This window comes from Globicephala melas, chromosome 19, assembly GCF_963455315.2.
Source record: "Globicephala melas chromosome 19, mGloMel1.2, whole genome shotgun sequence".
Classification (NCBI taxonomy): domain Eukaryota; kingdom Metazoa; phylum Chordata; class Mammalia; order Artiodactyla; family Delphinidae; genus Globicephala; species Globicephala melas.
The window spans coordinates 10,734,479-10,748,540 of NC_083332.1; the positions used below are offsets into that span (position 1 = coordinate 10,734,479).

At 56.6% G+C, this 14,062-nt stretch overlaps 1 protein-coding gene across 1 annotated transcript; it reads left to right on the forward strand.

Moving 5' to 3' along the window:
* Positions 1–585: 585 nt before the first annotated feature.
* On the forward strand, positions 586–13,103 carry KCNN4 (potassium calcium-activated channel subfamily N member 4). The gene is made up of 9 exons (XM_030874029.3): positions 586–834; positions 3,719–3,814; positions 5,072–5,502; positions 7,510–7,645; positions 10,162–10,272; positions 10,504–10,622; positions 10,940–11,009; positions 12,205–12,372; positions 12,684–13,103. Exons 1-8 carry the CDS (start codon positions 676–678, stop codon positions 12,367–12,369), a joined length of 1,287 nt encoding a protein of 428 aa, XP_030729889.1. The 5' UTR covers positions 586–675; the 3' UTR covers positions 12,370–12,372; positions 12,684–13,103.
* Positions 13,104–14,062: the final 959 nt, after the last annotated feature.

Genomic DNA, 14,062 nt, shown 5'->3' on the forward strand with positions numbered 1-14,062 from the left:
GCTGTTTGTGTGAGAAGATGTCGTGCCAACTTTGATTGCAGTGTTCGTGCCTGCGTGTGGACAATATTTAAGTGACCGTGTGTGCCACGGGGCGCTGCCTGCCTCACTAAGTGCCGGTGTGTGTCGCATCATGTGTGTGGTGTCCGGGTGTGGCTGTGAGTTTCAGAGCTTGTCGGGAGTTGTGAGTCACTCGTTGTAGGCTGTGTTGTATGCCCATGGGTGTTATAGGTTCTGTCTCCGGCCATGTTGTCCATGGTTGAGGGTGTTATCACCGTGTGTTGCATGGTGTCCGGGTGTGGCTGAGTGTAGGTGTGTATTACACGCTGCAGACCGTTGTGTATGACAAAGCCCATTGTGTGTTGGTGTGTGTCTTAATCCATGTGGACACACGCCTCTTCCTTGCTCTGCCCCAAGACACACCCAGCCCCTCCTTAGTCTGAGAAGGGGGGTTGGGGAGCCTCCCCTCTGCCCAGGGGCCTCCCCAGCACCTCCCCGCCCTGCCCAGCAGTCACCACCCCCCAGAGGGCACAGGCTCTGCTGTGCCTCAAAGCAAGAGTCCAGAGCGAGGGAGCAGAGCAGGCCGGGGACCTGCAAGCCATAGTGGCTGCTCTTTGTGTGCTGCGAGGTGGGGGACTCTGGGCAGGAAGCTGGCTGAGCCCCAAGACCCCGGGGGCCATGGGCGGGGAGCTGGTGCCGGGCCTGGGGGCCCTGCGGCGGAGAAAGCATCTGCTGGAACAGGAGAGGAGTCTGGCAGGCTGGGCACTGGCACTGGCAGGAATCGGCATCGGACTCATGGTCCTGCACGCGGAGATGCTATGGTTCGGGGGGTGCCTGGTGAGTGGAGGCTGGAGGCTGAGACTCCCGAGCCTTGAGGGAGGAGGGGCTGTAAGCTGAAACTGCTGGGTCTGAGGGAGGAGGGGCCTGGGGGCCAGGACTCTCGGGTCCTGAGTGAGTAGAGGCTGGAGACCCCTGGGGCTGAGAGTGGAGGGAGCTGAGGGCTGGACTCCTGGGACCTAGGGAGGTAAATGCTGGGGGCCCTCTCTGCAAAAGGAAGGGAAGAGGGGTCACAGAGTGTCAGTTTGAAGGTATTGCAATTAGACAGTTGGAGGTCCAGGAGCCCTGCAGGCCAGGAGGTGGCTGGTCAGATACTTGAGCAGATTAGGGGAGAGGTAACCCCAGGTTCAGTGAAGGGAGGGTGGGGAGAAAGGCTGACTTCTTCCAGTAGGCAGCAGCTCCTTGGTCCTTATCTAAACTCTAATGTTTGCACAGTATCTCAGAGGCAAAGGGCAGAGACCAAAAGAACTGGCTGGGTGGGGGGGTGGGAAAAGAAAACAAAGCACCGCCCCCCTCCCCCCTCCATCTCCAACATTAAGAAGCTCAGCTTCCCCAGAATCTATGGGCTATTTAGTCTGGGAAACAAGGGAGAGGTAGGTTTATGGTAGCCTGGACTCCTGGGTCCCAGGAGAGGAGAGGCTGGGGCCCGGGTTCCTTAGAGGTGACTTAGAGCGTTTTTAGGGGGAGAGGGGCTGACTTCAAGGATAGTGTGAGTGGGGAAGGAAAGAACAAGTGGGGCTAGGACAGGTCTGAGCAGGTTCCCAGCACATTCCAGCCCTGGTCCGGGCAGCGATGGGGGCAGATGAAGGACACGGGTCAGAACTGGCGGCTTGAGGACGGGACAGAATTGCTCAACAGGAAAGGAGGGGTTGGAGATCTGTCTAGGGTAAGGGACGTGGAATTGGGCTGGTTGGAGGGCACTGATTGGAGGATTGAGTTGGGGGGACTTCTGGGGGACAACACTCAGGCTTGGATTTGGGGGTGGGAGAGGCAGACAGCTTTGAAGTGACCAGGAGCCACACGGACTGTCAGGGTAGGCTGGCTTCCTCTGGCCGGGTGGCCAGGCGAGGGCAGCGGGCACTGAGGGGGTGGGGCCGCCGAAGCCCATGCCAACAGGAAACATGGTCAGGCCGACCCGCCGCTCCCACACTTCAGCACCCCGCCCAGCAGGCGAGGTGAGGACAAGGGAGCCCTGGCAGATGGGAAGGGACAGGGGGTCTTTCCTACGCCACCCCATCCCTCCGCTGCCTCACCTCCAATTGCTTCCCTCTACCACCTGCCAGGCTGCTGCCTCCAGCACGGGGACTCTGGAATCTGCTGCAGCTCTCTGAGCCTCAGTTTCCGCAACTGGAAACCGGCGGTGAGGGTTGAAATACATGATCCGAAGGGTCCTCCTCGGCCCCCTTTCTATGACTGCCTTGACAACACCCGTGTCCCCTCCCCACCTCCATCGTAATCTAATAAACTCATTTTGCAGGGATCCAGACACCTGCTCACCAGGAGGGAAGGGCTGGAGGAGAGGCAGGTGCCAGACCCCACCGATGCAGGGGAACGTGATAGAGATAGTGGGGCGGGAGAGGGAGGATGGTGAGAGGTACCGAGAGGCAGAGATACACAGAGAGACCGAGACAGAGAGAGACCAAGACAAAGATGCAGTAAGAGACGGAGTGGTACAGACAGAGAAGGGGGTCGGGGATTCGGGGCAAGAGGAATTGGAAAGGAGAGAGGACCACCAGAGAAGTGGATTGCAGAGTGGGGAGGGGGTTGGGCCTAGTGGGATGTTCTTTGGGACAAACTAAAGAGCGGGACAGGGAACTGGGGAGCCACAGAAGGATGAAGGGGTGGGGAGGGCTAGGGACAACAGCACCATTGTTCGGGGAAGGGGGGCAGGTCCCATGGAACAGGAAACTGGCCCTCTTCCCCTGCACAGAGGGGGGCCCTGGGTCAGGGGAGCTGGCAGTGTTTTAGGAGAAACAGGTGCTAAGCTCAGAGTGGGAGCCCAGGTGGCCCCTTCCCCCTGACACCACCTCCCAGGCAGGGATCCACACACACACCCCCTCCTAGGGAATCCAGCAGTCCCAGTCCCCTCTAAATCCCTTCCTCAAGAATTCTAGATTCCTCCAAGGTATTGCCACACAAAGACAGGGGAAAAAACTTCCTGTGGTTTCTGGAGGCCATGTGCTTCTGGGCAGCTCTGCCCTGGGCTTAGAGCCAGGAGAGAACGCAGGAGGTGGGGAGGGGGGGCAGAGGAGACACACGGGGCAGCAGGACTGGGGGGCCTTTCTCAGAGCTGGGGCTGGGGTCTTAGGAACCCACCCCCCTGGATGAGGGCAGGGGAGGGTGTCACTCATTCCTTGGGGCCTGAGTGATAGTTTCTAGGCCCCTCAGGAACTGCTGAAGGGCAGGCGGGGGGAGGGGAGGGACCTGAAGTTGCTTTCTAGGGCAGAGACCAGCTGGGTGGGAAGGGAAGGGGAGGGACCACTTTTTAGAAGCTAAATGTCTGTTTCTAGACACCCCCCCATACACACACACACAACTGAGGAACTATTATTGATGGGGACCAGTACAGGGGAATTAGGAAGGAATGTGAGTTTCAAGGTCTTCCCTCAGGGGTGTGGTCCTAGCAGAAGAGCTGAGGAGGAGGGTGAACACTGGCACCTGGGCCAGGGCTGTCCCCTTGGGAAGGAAGAGGGCACTCTCCCTGGGGACCAGATGATGGTTTTGAGACTTCCCCAGACCTGAGGCATCAGGGGGAACTGGGCTGGGGGCTGGGGGTTAGGAGGCTGGGAAATTGGGACTGGAGAAGGGATGGCGGTTTGGGAAGAGTGCAGCGGGGGCTGAGGGAGGCCTTGGCTCTCACCCCTCTCTCCCTCCCTCCCAACAGTGGGCGATCCACCTGTTCCTGGTTAAATGCATGATCAGCATCTCCACGTTCTCGCTCCTTTCCCTTATTGTGGCCTTTCACGCAAAAGAGGTCCAGGTAGGCCCCCAGGCCCTTCCTAGCTCCCCTCAGCCCACCCCCACGCCCTGTCGGCTCACCCTTCCCACCTCCTGGGCTGAGTAATGAGCTTCCTCCACCCTGAGATACATCCACACCCTCATCCACCCGGAGGGGATGAACCACGGACAGACAGACAGCCCCCCCCCACCCCCCGAGCAGCCCTGACCTTCCTCCACCTGCTGCCCTGTCTCACCTTGCACACCTGTAGATGCTGAGAGTTCCCGCCCCCAGGCCTCTGTCCACTCTGTCCCAGGTTGCCTCACACAAGACACAGCCTCCCAGATCTCACTTTTCCATCCCTGAGTCCCTACCTGTTCCTGTCCCAACAACCCAAGATCCTAGCCATGTGCCCGCAGGTCCTTCCCCACTGCTGAGCTCCCCACCTCTGTGCCAACGACTCCACAGACCCAGAAGCCCTTCCCACCCGTATCCCCCCTCCCATCTCATGTCTCAACCCACACTGGACTCTCCACCCCTTCCCCTCTCATCCCATCCCCCACATCCCCAGATCCTGTTTCCTTCCCCCCACACCTCTGCAGTATAAAATGAGGGTTATTGGTCGAGTGTGGTGACGCCCCTTGCAGTGCCTGGCACACAAGATGTGCTCAGTAAGAAGTACACATCATCATTAACGCAGTCGTTCGAATAGTTAAGTGGCCTGAGAGCCCTGGGCCTCAGTTTCTGCATCTGTAAAATGGGGGTAAGAATATTTTCAATCTCACTGTCTTGTGAGCATTCGCTGAGTCACACACGTACAGAGGACAGCACAATGCCTGGCACCTCCAAAGCGCCCTGTAAATGTTGGCCATTATCATTGCTAATGGGACGATGGCAATTACTACTGCGTCCCCAGAAACTGGAGTTAGGACACAGCTCTATGGATGTGGAATGTAAGTCCTCGGAGAGGCAGGGGTTTTGTTTCGTTTGTCTTGTCCACCCATATCCTCAATGTATCTCAACATATGGAACAACGTCGGGCATACAACAGGCACTCAATAAGTGCTTCTGGGCTGGAAGTTCTGGAAGTGGGCTGAAACTAGGGGGAGAAGGTGGAGAGATGTCTTCCTCGGGTCCTGCCCTGCCCCTTCCCACCCTCCCGGGCCCCATGCCCTGCGCTATCTGCCTCCCTCTCCGGCCCCGCGGGCGCGCCCCCCTTATCTCCCCGCGCAGGCTGGGGAGCGGGCGCCTGACCTTCGTGTGACCCCCCTCCTTCTCCATCCGTTCCCCTCCCTGCAGCTGTTCATGACGGACAACGGGCTCCGGGACTGGCGCGTGGCGCTGACCGGGCGGCAGGCGGCGCAGATCGTGCTGGAGCTGGCTGTGTGCGCGCTGCACCCGGCGCCGGTGTGGCGCCCGCCGTGCGCGCAGATCTCGGGGTCCCCGCAGACGGCGGTCACGCAGTCCTGGCCGAGCTTCCTGGGCCAGGCGGAGGCGCTGCTGTCGCTGGCCATGCTGCTGCGCCTGTACCTGGTGCCCCGCGCCCTGCTCCTGCACAGCGGCGTCCTGCTCAACGCCTCCTACCGCAGCATCGGCGCGCTCAACCAGGTCCGCTTCCGCCACTGGTTCGTGGCCAAGCTGTACATGAACACGCACCCCGGCCGCCTGCTGCTCTGCCTCACGCTTGGCCTCTGGCTCACCACCGCCTGGGTGCTGTCGGTGGCCGAGAGGTGAGGGTGCGCGGGGAGGGGAGGGCGGGAAGGGACGGTACCTGGAGCCTCTGGAGGAGCCGCTTACAACCACCATCGCCCTGTACCGTGGTGCAGGTTGGGACTCTCTGGGACCAAGAAGTGGAGAAAGCCTATCGCCCCAAAGCCTTTCCTCCACCTGCAGTCTCCAGTCTCCCCAGACACACACACACACCATAGGAAGCCCTGCCCTTCCTGCTTCCAAATCTCTCTTGCCTCAGGTTTCCAGGCATCTGTTCAGTCTCAACACGCAGGCTCTGGGCCCTGGCCAAGGGTTGCACCTGCTTTGGAGGAAGGGGACGTCTCTTCCAAATTAGCACAGATGCACTGTAGGTGCTCCCAGTGACCCCCGGGCTGCGCCAGAAGGGAATTCCGTGCAGAGCATTGGTATGGGAATTCGAGACCCCCTGCTGGACTTTGACCTGATGCTGGAACTGTACCCCTCAGGGCCTCCACTTACCTTACAGATAAACAAATTGGGGGTAATCTTAGCCAGTGGTTCTCAAAGTGTGGTTCTGGGACCAGCAGCATCTCCTGGGAACTGGTTGCAAATCCAAACTCGCAGGCCCCACCCGGATCTGTGGAATCCAAAACTCTGGTGGGTTGGGCCCAGCAATCTTTTTTAACAGTTCACGCTGATGCTGGCTCAAATTTGAGAACCTCTGGTTTCGTACATCTGGCAAAGGATTCTTGAGGGGAGATGGAGAATGGGAAGAACTGGCCTTAGATCTCTCCTCTCTGAGCCTCTGTTTCCGCATCTATAAAATGGGTATCAAAATCCACCATCTTTAAAGTCTCCCTGGCAATTCTAATCTTTCATGATTTTAAACTCATTTGTCTCACAGGATCTCAGTTTTCTCAGTTGGGAAATTGGTCAGGATCAGTAAATGATCCTCCCACCAATTTTCTCACCTGAAAAATGGGAGGATGGGGAGGGAGCCAAATTTCTAAATCTGTTTGAGGCAGAAGTCCTCAAACTTGAATGTATTTTGGGATGAAGGGATTGGAGCTTAACAGGGCAGATTCAGTCGCCACCTCCAGACACAATTTAGTGGGTTTGAGGTGTCTGGGGCCCTGGTGAGTGATGCTTTCCCTGCTTTGGCCTAACTGTGGGTCAAAGTTAGACAAATCCTGATTATCCATCCTTTCCATGGCTGGACCTAAATGTCCCCTCCTATGAAGTGAGGGGAAAAGAGGCAGAGTCTGCCAAGCCTTTTTATTTATTTTTTTAAAGTGCATTTATTTCCTTATTTTAAAGATTTATTTTCTATTTTATTTTATTTACTTTTGGCTGTGTCGGGTCTTGGTTGTGGCATGCGGGATCTTTTGTTGCGGCGCGTGGGCTTCTCTCTAGTTGTGGTGCGCAGGTTTTCTCTTCTCTAGTTGTGGCATGCAGGCTCCAGGGCGCGTGGGCTCTGTGGTTTGCGGCACGCAGGCTCTGGTTGAGGTGCGCAAGCTCAGTAGTTGTGGTGTGCAGGCTTAGTTGCCCTGCGGCCTGTGGGATCTTAGCTCCCTGACCAGGGATTGAACCCGTGTCCCCTGCACTGTAAGGTGGGTTCCTTACCACCGGACGACCAGGGAAGTCCCCCGTCAAGCCTTTTTAGAGTCCCACCTTTTTAGTCCTGATAGGGCCACCTCTAGGCCATAGAGCATCTTTGTGGAAATTAGAAAAAGGTGCCCCTTCCTTTGAGTGGATGCAGCCCCCTGCCGGGTCTGACAAGTGGACTTCAGGCTGGGTGTCTGCCCCCCTCTCAACCCCTCAACCACACGCTCTGAATGTAGCAGCCCTGGTAGCCTAGCTGAAACCAAAAAGGCTTTGGAATTGGTCGGATCCAGGTTCAAATGCCACAGCCCAGACTGGTTGAGCATCTTGCCCAGGTCACACAGCAAGGAGGAGGCCAGGCAGGCTCTCCAAAGCCCAGAACTTAACTGGGTATCAGGGTATCAAACATCACAGGAACCCCAGAATTAACCCACTCTTCCCCACAGACAGACCGTTAATGCCACCGGGCACCTTTCAGACACACTGTGGCTCATCCCCATCACATTCCTGACCATCGGCTACGGGGACGTGGTGCCGGGTACCACATGGGGCAAGATTGTCTGCCTCTGCACTGGGGTCATGGTGAGTACACCCACTCAGGGACCCTGCCTTTATCCCACACTGCTCATCCCCTGGGCCCCAGGAAACCACAGAGCCAACTAAGGCACTCAGGGACACCCCCAAGAAACTCGGGTGTCTGGACCCCCACAGCCCCATTCCCTGTCCAGGACACAAACACTAGCCTCATTTCCTTTGAAAATCCAGGAATCCATCCCCTGAGTCCTTGCTCTCTCCAGAACCTAGGACCCAGCCCTCGTCCTCCTCGGGAACACAGGCCCCTGACCTCCCAGCCCCATTTCCTCCCAGATTCCAGGAGTCCAGTCCCAAGCCCCACCAAGACTCAGGTATCTTGCCCTCTCCACCCCCCTTTACCCTCTCAATCATCCAGGACTCAGGTACCTGGTTTCCCAGCTCTAGGCTCTTCCAGGACCCAGGAATCCAGTCTCCCAGCCTCCATTAAAGCTGTTTAGACATCAAGAGCATGCCTGTGGACTCAGGCTGCCTGGGTTCAAATCCTGCTTCTGCCCACTTCCTAGCTGGGAGTCAGCCACACAATCTTTCTGGGCCTCAATTTCCTCATCTGTAAAATGGGGATGCTGATACCAGCGTACTCCTCACGGGGTTCCTGAGAAGACGAAATGAATTAAACCATGTAAAGGGTCTCAAACACAGAAAATGCTCAGTAACTGGGTCAGGGGGTGGCGATGCGGAAGCTGTTGTTGTAATTGGTTCCAGGCGTCCGGCTGCCCCTACCCCAGCTCTTGTGCCCTCAAGGATGAGGCAGAGGCTCCCCAAGCGCCAGACTCCAGCCTCCTCCCCAGGGTCGGCCTCCTCCTACATCTAGACATCTGCCCCCTTCCCCTCATAGACCCAGCACCCAATGCCTTGGCCTTCACCTCCCTGTGAGATCTGGCTCCCTTCACCCGCAGGAATTCAAGCCTCCAGCCCCAGCCCTGATTTGTCCCAGGAAGGACATGGTGAATCCCCCAGTCCTGGGTCCACAGGTGATGCATGGGGGGAAATGTGACAGCCCCCTTCCCTCCAGCAGTGAGTCTTTGTGACTAGGAAAGAGGGGCAGAGACTCAGCCAGGCACACACTCCCAAAGGGAGATAAGGCGATTTGCACTCGAGCTCACAACCAACTCCTAGCTGAGAGGTTCCAAGGTACAATGAAATTATAATGGCTAACTTTTATTGGGCACATACTCTGTGCCAGTCTCTGCTCTAAAGGTGTCAACTTATGGAATCCTCGGAGTAATACTGTGAGGGTGTGCACATTTTACAGATAAGAAACTCAGACACTAAGAGATTAGATAACTTGCTCTGAAGCTGGGCTTGAAACCCAAGCAGTCCCAGAGCCAAGGTTTACAGCTAGTAATTATTCTGAGGGTCAAGAGTTGAAACATATGGGGTGGGGGAAGACTTCAGGAGATTCATTCTAACTCCAGGTGCTACAGAGCAGTTGGGATTTGTTGGGGCCTTGAAGGATCAGAGGCCTCGAGAAGGAAGGGAGAAGAGTGAGACCTGCTCAGGCAGGTGGGGGCTGAGTTGCCTGGGACGGGAGCTGGGCAGAGGAGGAAGAGCGGCCTGGACCTTGGAAGGCCTTGAGAGCTACACTAAGAAGTCTGGGGCAGTGGGAGCCTAGAAGGAGATTAGGGTGAGGGCATCAGGGGCATAACTGGATGTTCGATCTCCCTGGGGTCAGGGTGGAGTGAGGGAAAGGCTGGAGACTGTCCAGAAGGGAGAGGATGTGGCCAGAGCTGGGCAGAGGCTGTAGGGGTGGGGAGGAGGGGGAGGACACCCTCGCTGACCTGACGGCCCACTGGACCGTGGGGAGGAAAGGGTCCCGCAGGAGTCTGAGGTCTGCTCCTTGCCCAGAACCAGCCCTTCTCCCCAATCTCCAATCACACTTAACCAAAGAGAACATGGGCTTCCCTGGTGGCGCAGTGGTTAAGAATCCACCTGCCAATGCAGGGGACACGGGTTCGAGCCCTGGTCCGGGAAGATCCCACATGCCACAGAGCAACTAAGCCCGTGAGCCACAACTACTGAGCCTGCGCTCTAGAGCCCCCGAGCCACAACTACTGAGCTCACGCGCCACAACTACTGAAGCCCGCGCACCTAGAGCCCGTGCTCTGCAACAAGAGAAGCCACAGCAATGAGAAGCCCGCGCACCACGACAAAGAGTAGTCCCCACTCGCCACAACTAGAGAAAGCCCGTGTGCAGCGACGAAGACCCAATGCAGCCTAAAATAAATAAATTTCTTTTTTTAAAAAAAGAGAGAGAACATTGTGATGGTGTAAATACCACACCTAGGAGTTGGACTCGGACGCATGATTTTATGATCCCAGCTCCACCACTGGGAGCTGTGGGACCCTGACTCTCTCTGGGCCGGTTTGCTTGTCTGTCAACTAGCGGTGGTGGTGCCTGCTGTCTGTGGCTGGTGGGAGGGCTCAAGGAGAGAGAGAGTTGGTGGCACACGGCTGGTCCTCAGATCCCCACGGGCCTTGTGTCATAGTGCCTGCTGTGCCCACAGGGGGTCTGCTGCACAGCCCTGCTGGTGGCCGTGGTGGCCCGGAAGCTGGAGTTTAATAAGGCAGAGAAGCACGTGCACAACTTCATGATGGATATTCAGTATACCAAAGAGGTGAGGGGGGCCTCCAGGACCCAGGGCACACCCCTTCCACAGCCCCAGGATCCAGGCCCCCGGCCCCTCCCCCCTCAGATCCAGGATCCAGGCCCCCGGCCCCTCCCCCCTCAGATCCAGGATCCAGGCCCCCGGCCCCTCCTCCCTCAGACCCAGGATCCAGACCCTGGGCCCCTCCTCCCAGAACCCTAGGAGGACTATCTCGCTTGACACTGTGAAACCCACCCCCAGATGAAGGAGTCGGCCGCCCGAGTGCTGCAAGAGTCCTGGATGTTCTACAAACATACACGCAGGAAGGACTCTGGAGCCGCCCGCAGGCACCAGCGCAGGCTGCTGGCCGCCATCAACAGGTGAGGACCTCTATGCGTGCGCACGCCATGTCCAAGTCTCTTCCTCTCTGCAGGGTGCACGCGCACGCGCGCGTGTGTGTGTGACCAAGCATGAACATGTGCCCAGGTCAGGATGCCCATGTGTTGTCTCACTGAACGGATGCCCACCTGGACCTCACAGTGACTCTGCGTGATGGTTTCGTTTACATGTCTCAGAGTGTCTGTGGGCCTGGATGCCCGGGTCTCTATGTGGGAGGCGGGCTCATGGGTGCAGCCACCCCCTCTCATCCCACCTCTGAGCTAGGGCCACTCTGACCCCCCCATTTTTTTATCCCCAGTTTCCGCCAGGTGCGGCTGAAACACAGAAAGCTCCGGGAAAAAGTGAACTCTATGGTGGACATCTCCAAGGTACTGGGATCCCATGAGAGGGGGTCTGGGAGAAGAGGGAGGTTGGGGGCAGCTGGTAGGCAGATCTGGCCCTGGAATAGGGAACGCTGGCACACACAGGCACTCACTAAAGGTTTGTGGCTGAACGAACGAATGAATGAATAAGTGAATGATGCAATAGCGTTTCTCATGTGAGGTGCGGTTTCCTTTGAAACTTAAATAACTTGTACAAAGAACTCCAGTGTTCGATGTGAAATTATCTCCATTGTCAAGTTACTTACATGTGGACGGATATAAAATTCCTTTCAACTATGACTCTTATACAACAATAAAACCAAAGCAAATTGACAAACCAAGTTCAGACACAAAGGGCAAAGCAATAAAATGCGAATTAACAGCACTGACACCGGACAGGTAGAAAACTCAATCTGTGTTGCTATTGTGAAGAGGGGGCCCAGGAGCGCTGGGCAGCCTTGCCTGGCCAAGGGGTGACTCAGCTTGCCCTCCTTCTCCTGGGTCCCCTTGATTCTGAAGTGCTCGAGTAGGTGACATCATGCACCCCGGCTTGGCTCACAGCACCTCTTGCTTATCCGGTAGCCTCTGCTTTTTTCTCATTAGTCCACGACAATTCAAACAGTGGCCCTTGGCCCCAATACCATGGTAAACACAGTCACAGATGCCGGCCCCTAAACTGCATGGTGGTGGCCTAAATCTGACGGAATTGGCAGGTCATGATTTCCAAGATTATCCACCCGGCTCAAAACATGGAAGTCAAGAGTTCTCATAGAAAGCTCACACACTCTCAAGGACGAAGCTGTGAATCCTAGTTTGAGAAGGCAGAGAAAGGGCTCTGTGGATTGTGAAGTCAGGCAGTCATCAATTACACAAAGATTTAAGTGAGCACCTACTAAGTTCTAGGGCCTCCCTGATCCAGGTGCTGCCTTGGGCGTGTCATTTAACTGCTCCAGGCCTGTTTCCTCAGCTCTTAAAAATAGAAACAGGATTCCCACTGCCCACACTTTTAGGAGGATTTTAAACTATAAAAAGCACCGGGCCAAGTTGCTGGGCGGTGGCAGGTGGTTGATCAGGTACCTGATATTATTGAGGATAGTCCTCCAAGGCCTGTAAGGACTTAGTAAATGCTGGTTCCGCTGCCTTACTCCACGGGGCTGGGAGAGTCTCCCCCAGCCGATCCCTCTGACCTCTCTCTGCCCAGATGCACATGATCCTCTGTGACCTGCAGCTGGGTCTGAGCACCTCACACCAGGCCCTGGAGAAGCAGATTGATGCGCTGGCAGGGAAGCTAGACACCCTGACCGAGCTGCTTAGCGCTGCCCTGGGTCCACGGCAGCTTCCAGAACCAAGCCAGGAGGCCACGTAGCTGGTAAGGGAGCTGGGACTTGGGCAGGAGAACATCCTGGAGGAAGGGTGCCTGTGGCCAGCACTCCATGTGACTAAGGGGGTGGGGGATGGGTGGCCTGGAGGAGAGGCCACCCTTTCTCTTCCGCTTTGGCTCTGTCTGGAGGGAGGGACTCCAAGTTCGGGGCTGGACCAGCAGCGAAGGAAACAGACGTTCCATCCCCCCTTCACAGACTCTCAGTACCCGCTCTCTCTTTCTTTGCTTGGTCTCTGTCTCTGTCTCTTCCTCTGGTGTCTGGCCTGCTTGTCTATCCAGCTCTCTGTTTGTCTCCCCAGGACCCAGCCAGGAAGAACCAGGCTACTTTCCCCAGGATTGAGGTCAAGGACATTCTCTCTGCTACTCCTAACCCAGCCCCATGCATAAAGCCAGTTAAGCGTAAGGACCCAAGGGGGCCACACCTTGGGGTGGGTTGACTCCCTGATGGCTGCTGGCGGGGACACTAGCTGAAGGAGGGAGGCCGTGGCCCATCCCCACCGAGGCCCCAAACGGGAAAATGGTCACCCCTGTCCCACATACCCTGTGCCTGGGGACTGGGACTCCTGAGTCCCAGAGGAGGAGGGGAGCGGGGGCCCAGAGTCCAAGATGCTGGACTGCATCAGTTACCCGCTGACCAGCACAGATGAAGGAACGAGGCCCGAGGCAGAAGGCAGAGCCCCCTGGCGGGAGATCGAGGAGGACACCAATTCTCCAGAGCTGCAGAGAATTATCTGGTGGGGGAGAAGGTGGGACCTGGGGGGAAGGGTGAAGCTCACCAGTCTCTGCTCTTATACTTTGTAATAAATGTTAAACAAAGTCAGAAGAAGTTGCTGTTTCTTTCGAAACATCCACACTCCAAACAGGCAGGTCAGCCAGTGGAACGCCCTTGCCCTGTCTGAACCTGTTTCCCCATCTATAAAACAGAGGCCTCTAAGACGTATCCTCCCGGGTCTGTAGGCTGGGGAGTCCTCAACTCCCACCTGGCCCCAGCCCAGATCTGCGGCGAAGAGCAAGGGCTTTCAATTCAGGCCCAGGAGCCCAGCCCCCCAGCCCCTCCTCCCTCAGACCGAGGAGTCCAGGCCCCCAGCCCTCCTCCCTCAGATTTGGATCAGGGTCCAAATCCTGGCTCTGCCAACCACTGGCTGTGTGACTTTGGGCAAGTGGCTTCGCCTCTGAACATTTCACTTCACCTGTAAGATAGGGCCCCCTTCCCATGGGTCAGCTGTGAAGATTAAAACTGGGAGTGCACAGAGGGCCAGGTATTCAGTAAGAACAAATACAGGCGAGAACTTAATCATTTTTATTAGTGCTACTGATTTTCAGACACAATGAATACGGGGCTGCCCTTTCTCTTTTTTCTACTGCCCTTTAACCCTCTCTACTCATATCCCACCAGAACCTAGATGAAAACTCACCTATCAGGAGACTAACAGGAATTCCAAACCATCCTACGTACTTGTTTCGTACCTGCTAGGACTAAGACAGAAAAAGGAAAGGGGGCTGGCACTTATAGAGGTCCTCCTGTATGCCCAGCTCTGCGCTCCTGTTTTGTAAGTCACCACCACCACTGCCCGCCCCACTCCACCCCATTGTACAGATACAGAAACTGAGGTTTCAAGAGGAGCAGGGCCTAGAGGGCCTGGATTCACACCCAGCTCATCCCACTGCAGAGCCCTCC

Coding starts and splice junctions, on each gene's coding strand:
- KCNN4 (XM_030874029.3), top strand. CDS start 676: ATGGGCGGGGAGCTGGTGCCGGGCCTGGGGGCCCTGCGGCGGAGAAAG. Junction 3,815..5,071: donor TTCACGCAAAAGAGGTCCAG/GTAGGCCCCCAG, acceptor CCCTCCCTGCAG/CTGTTCATGACGGACAACGG. Junction 11,010..12,204: donor CTATGGTGGACATCTCCAAG/GTACTGGGATCC, acceptor CTCTCTGCCCAG/ATGCACATGATCCTCTGTGA.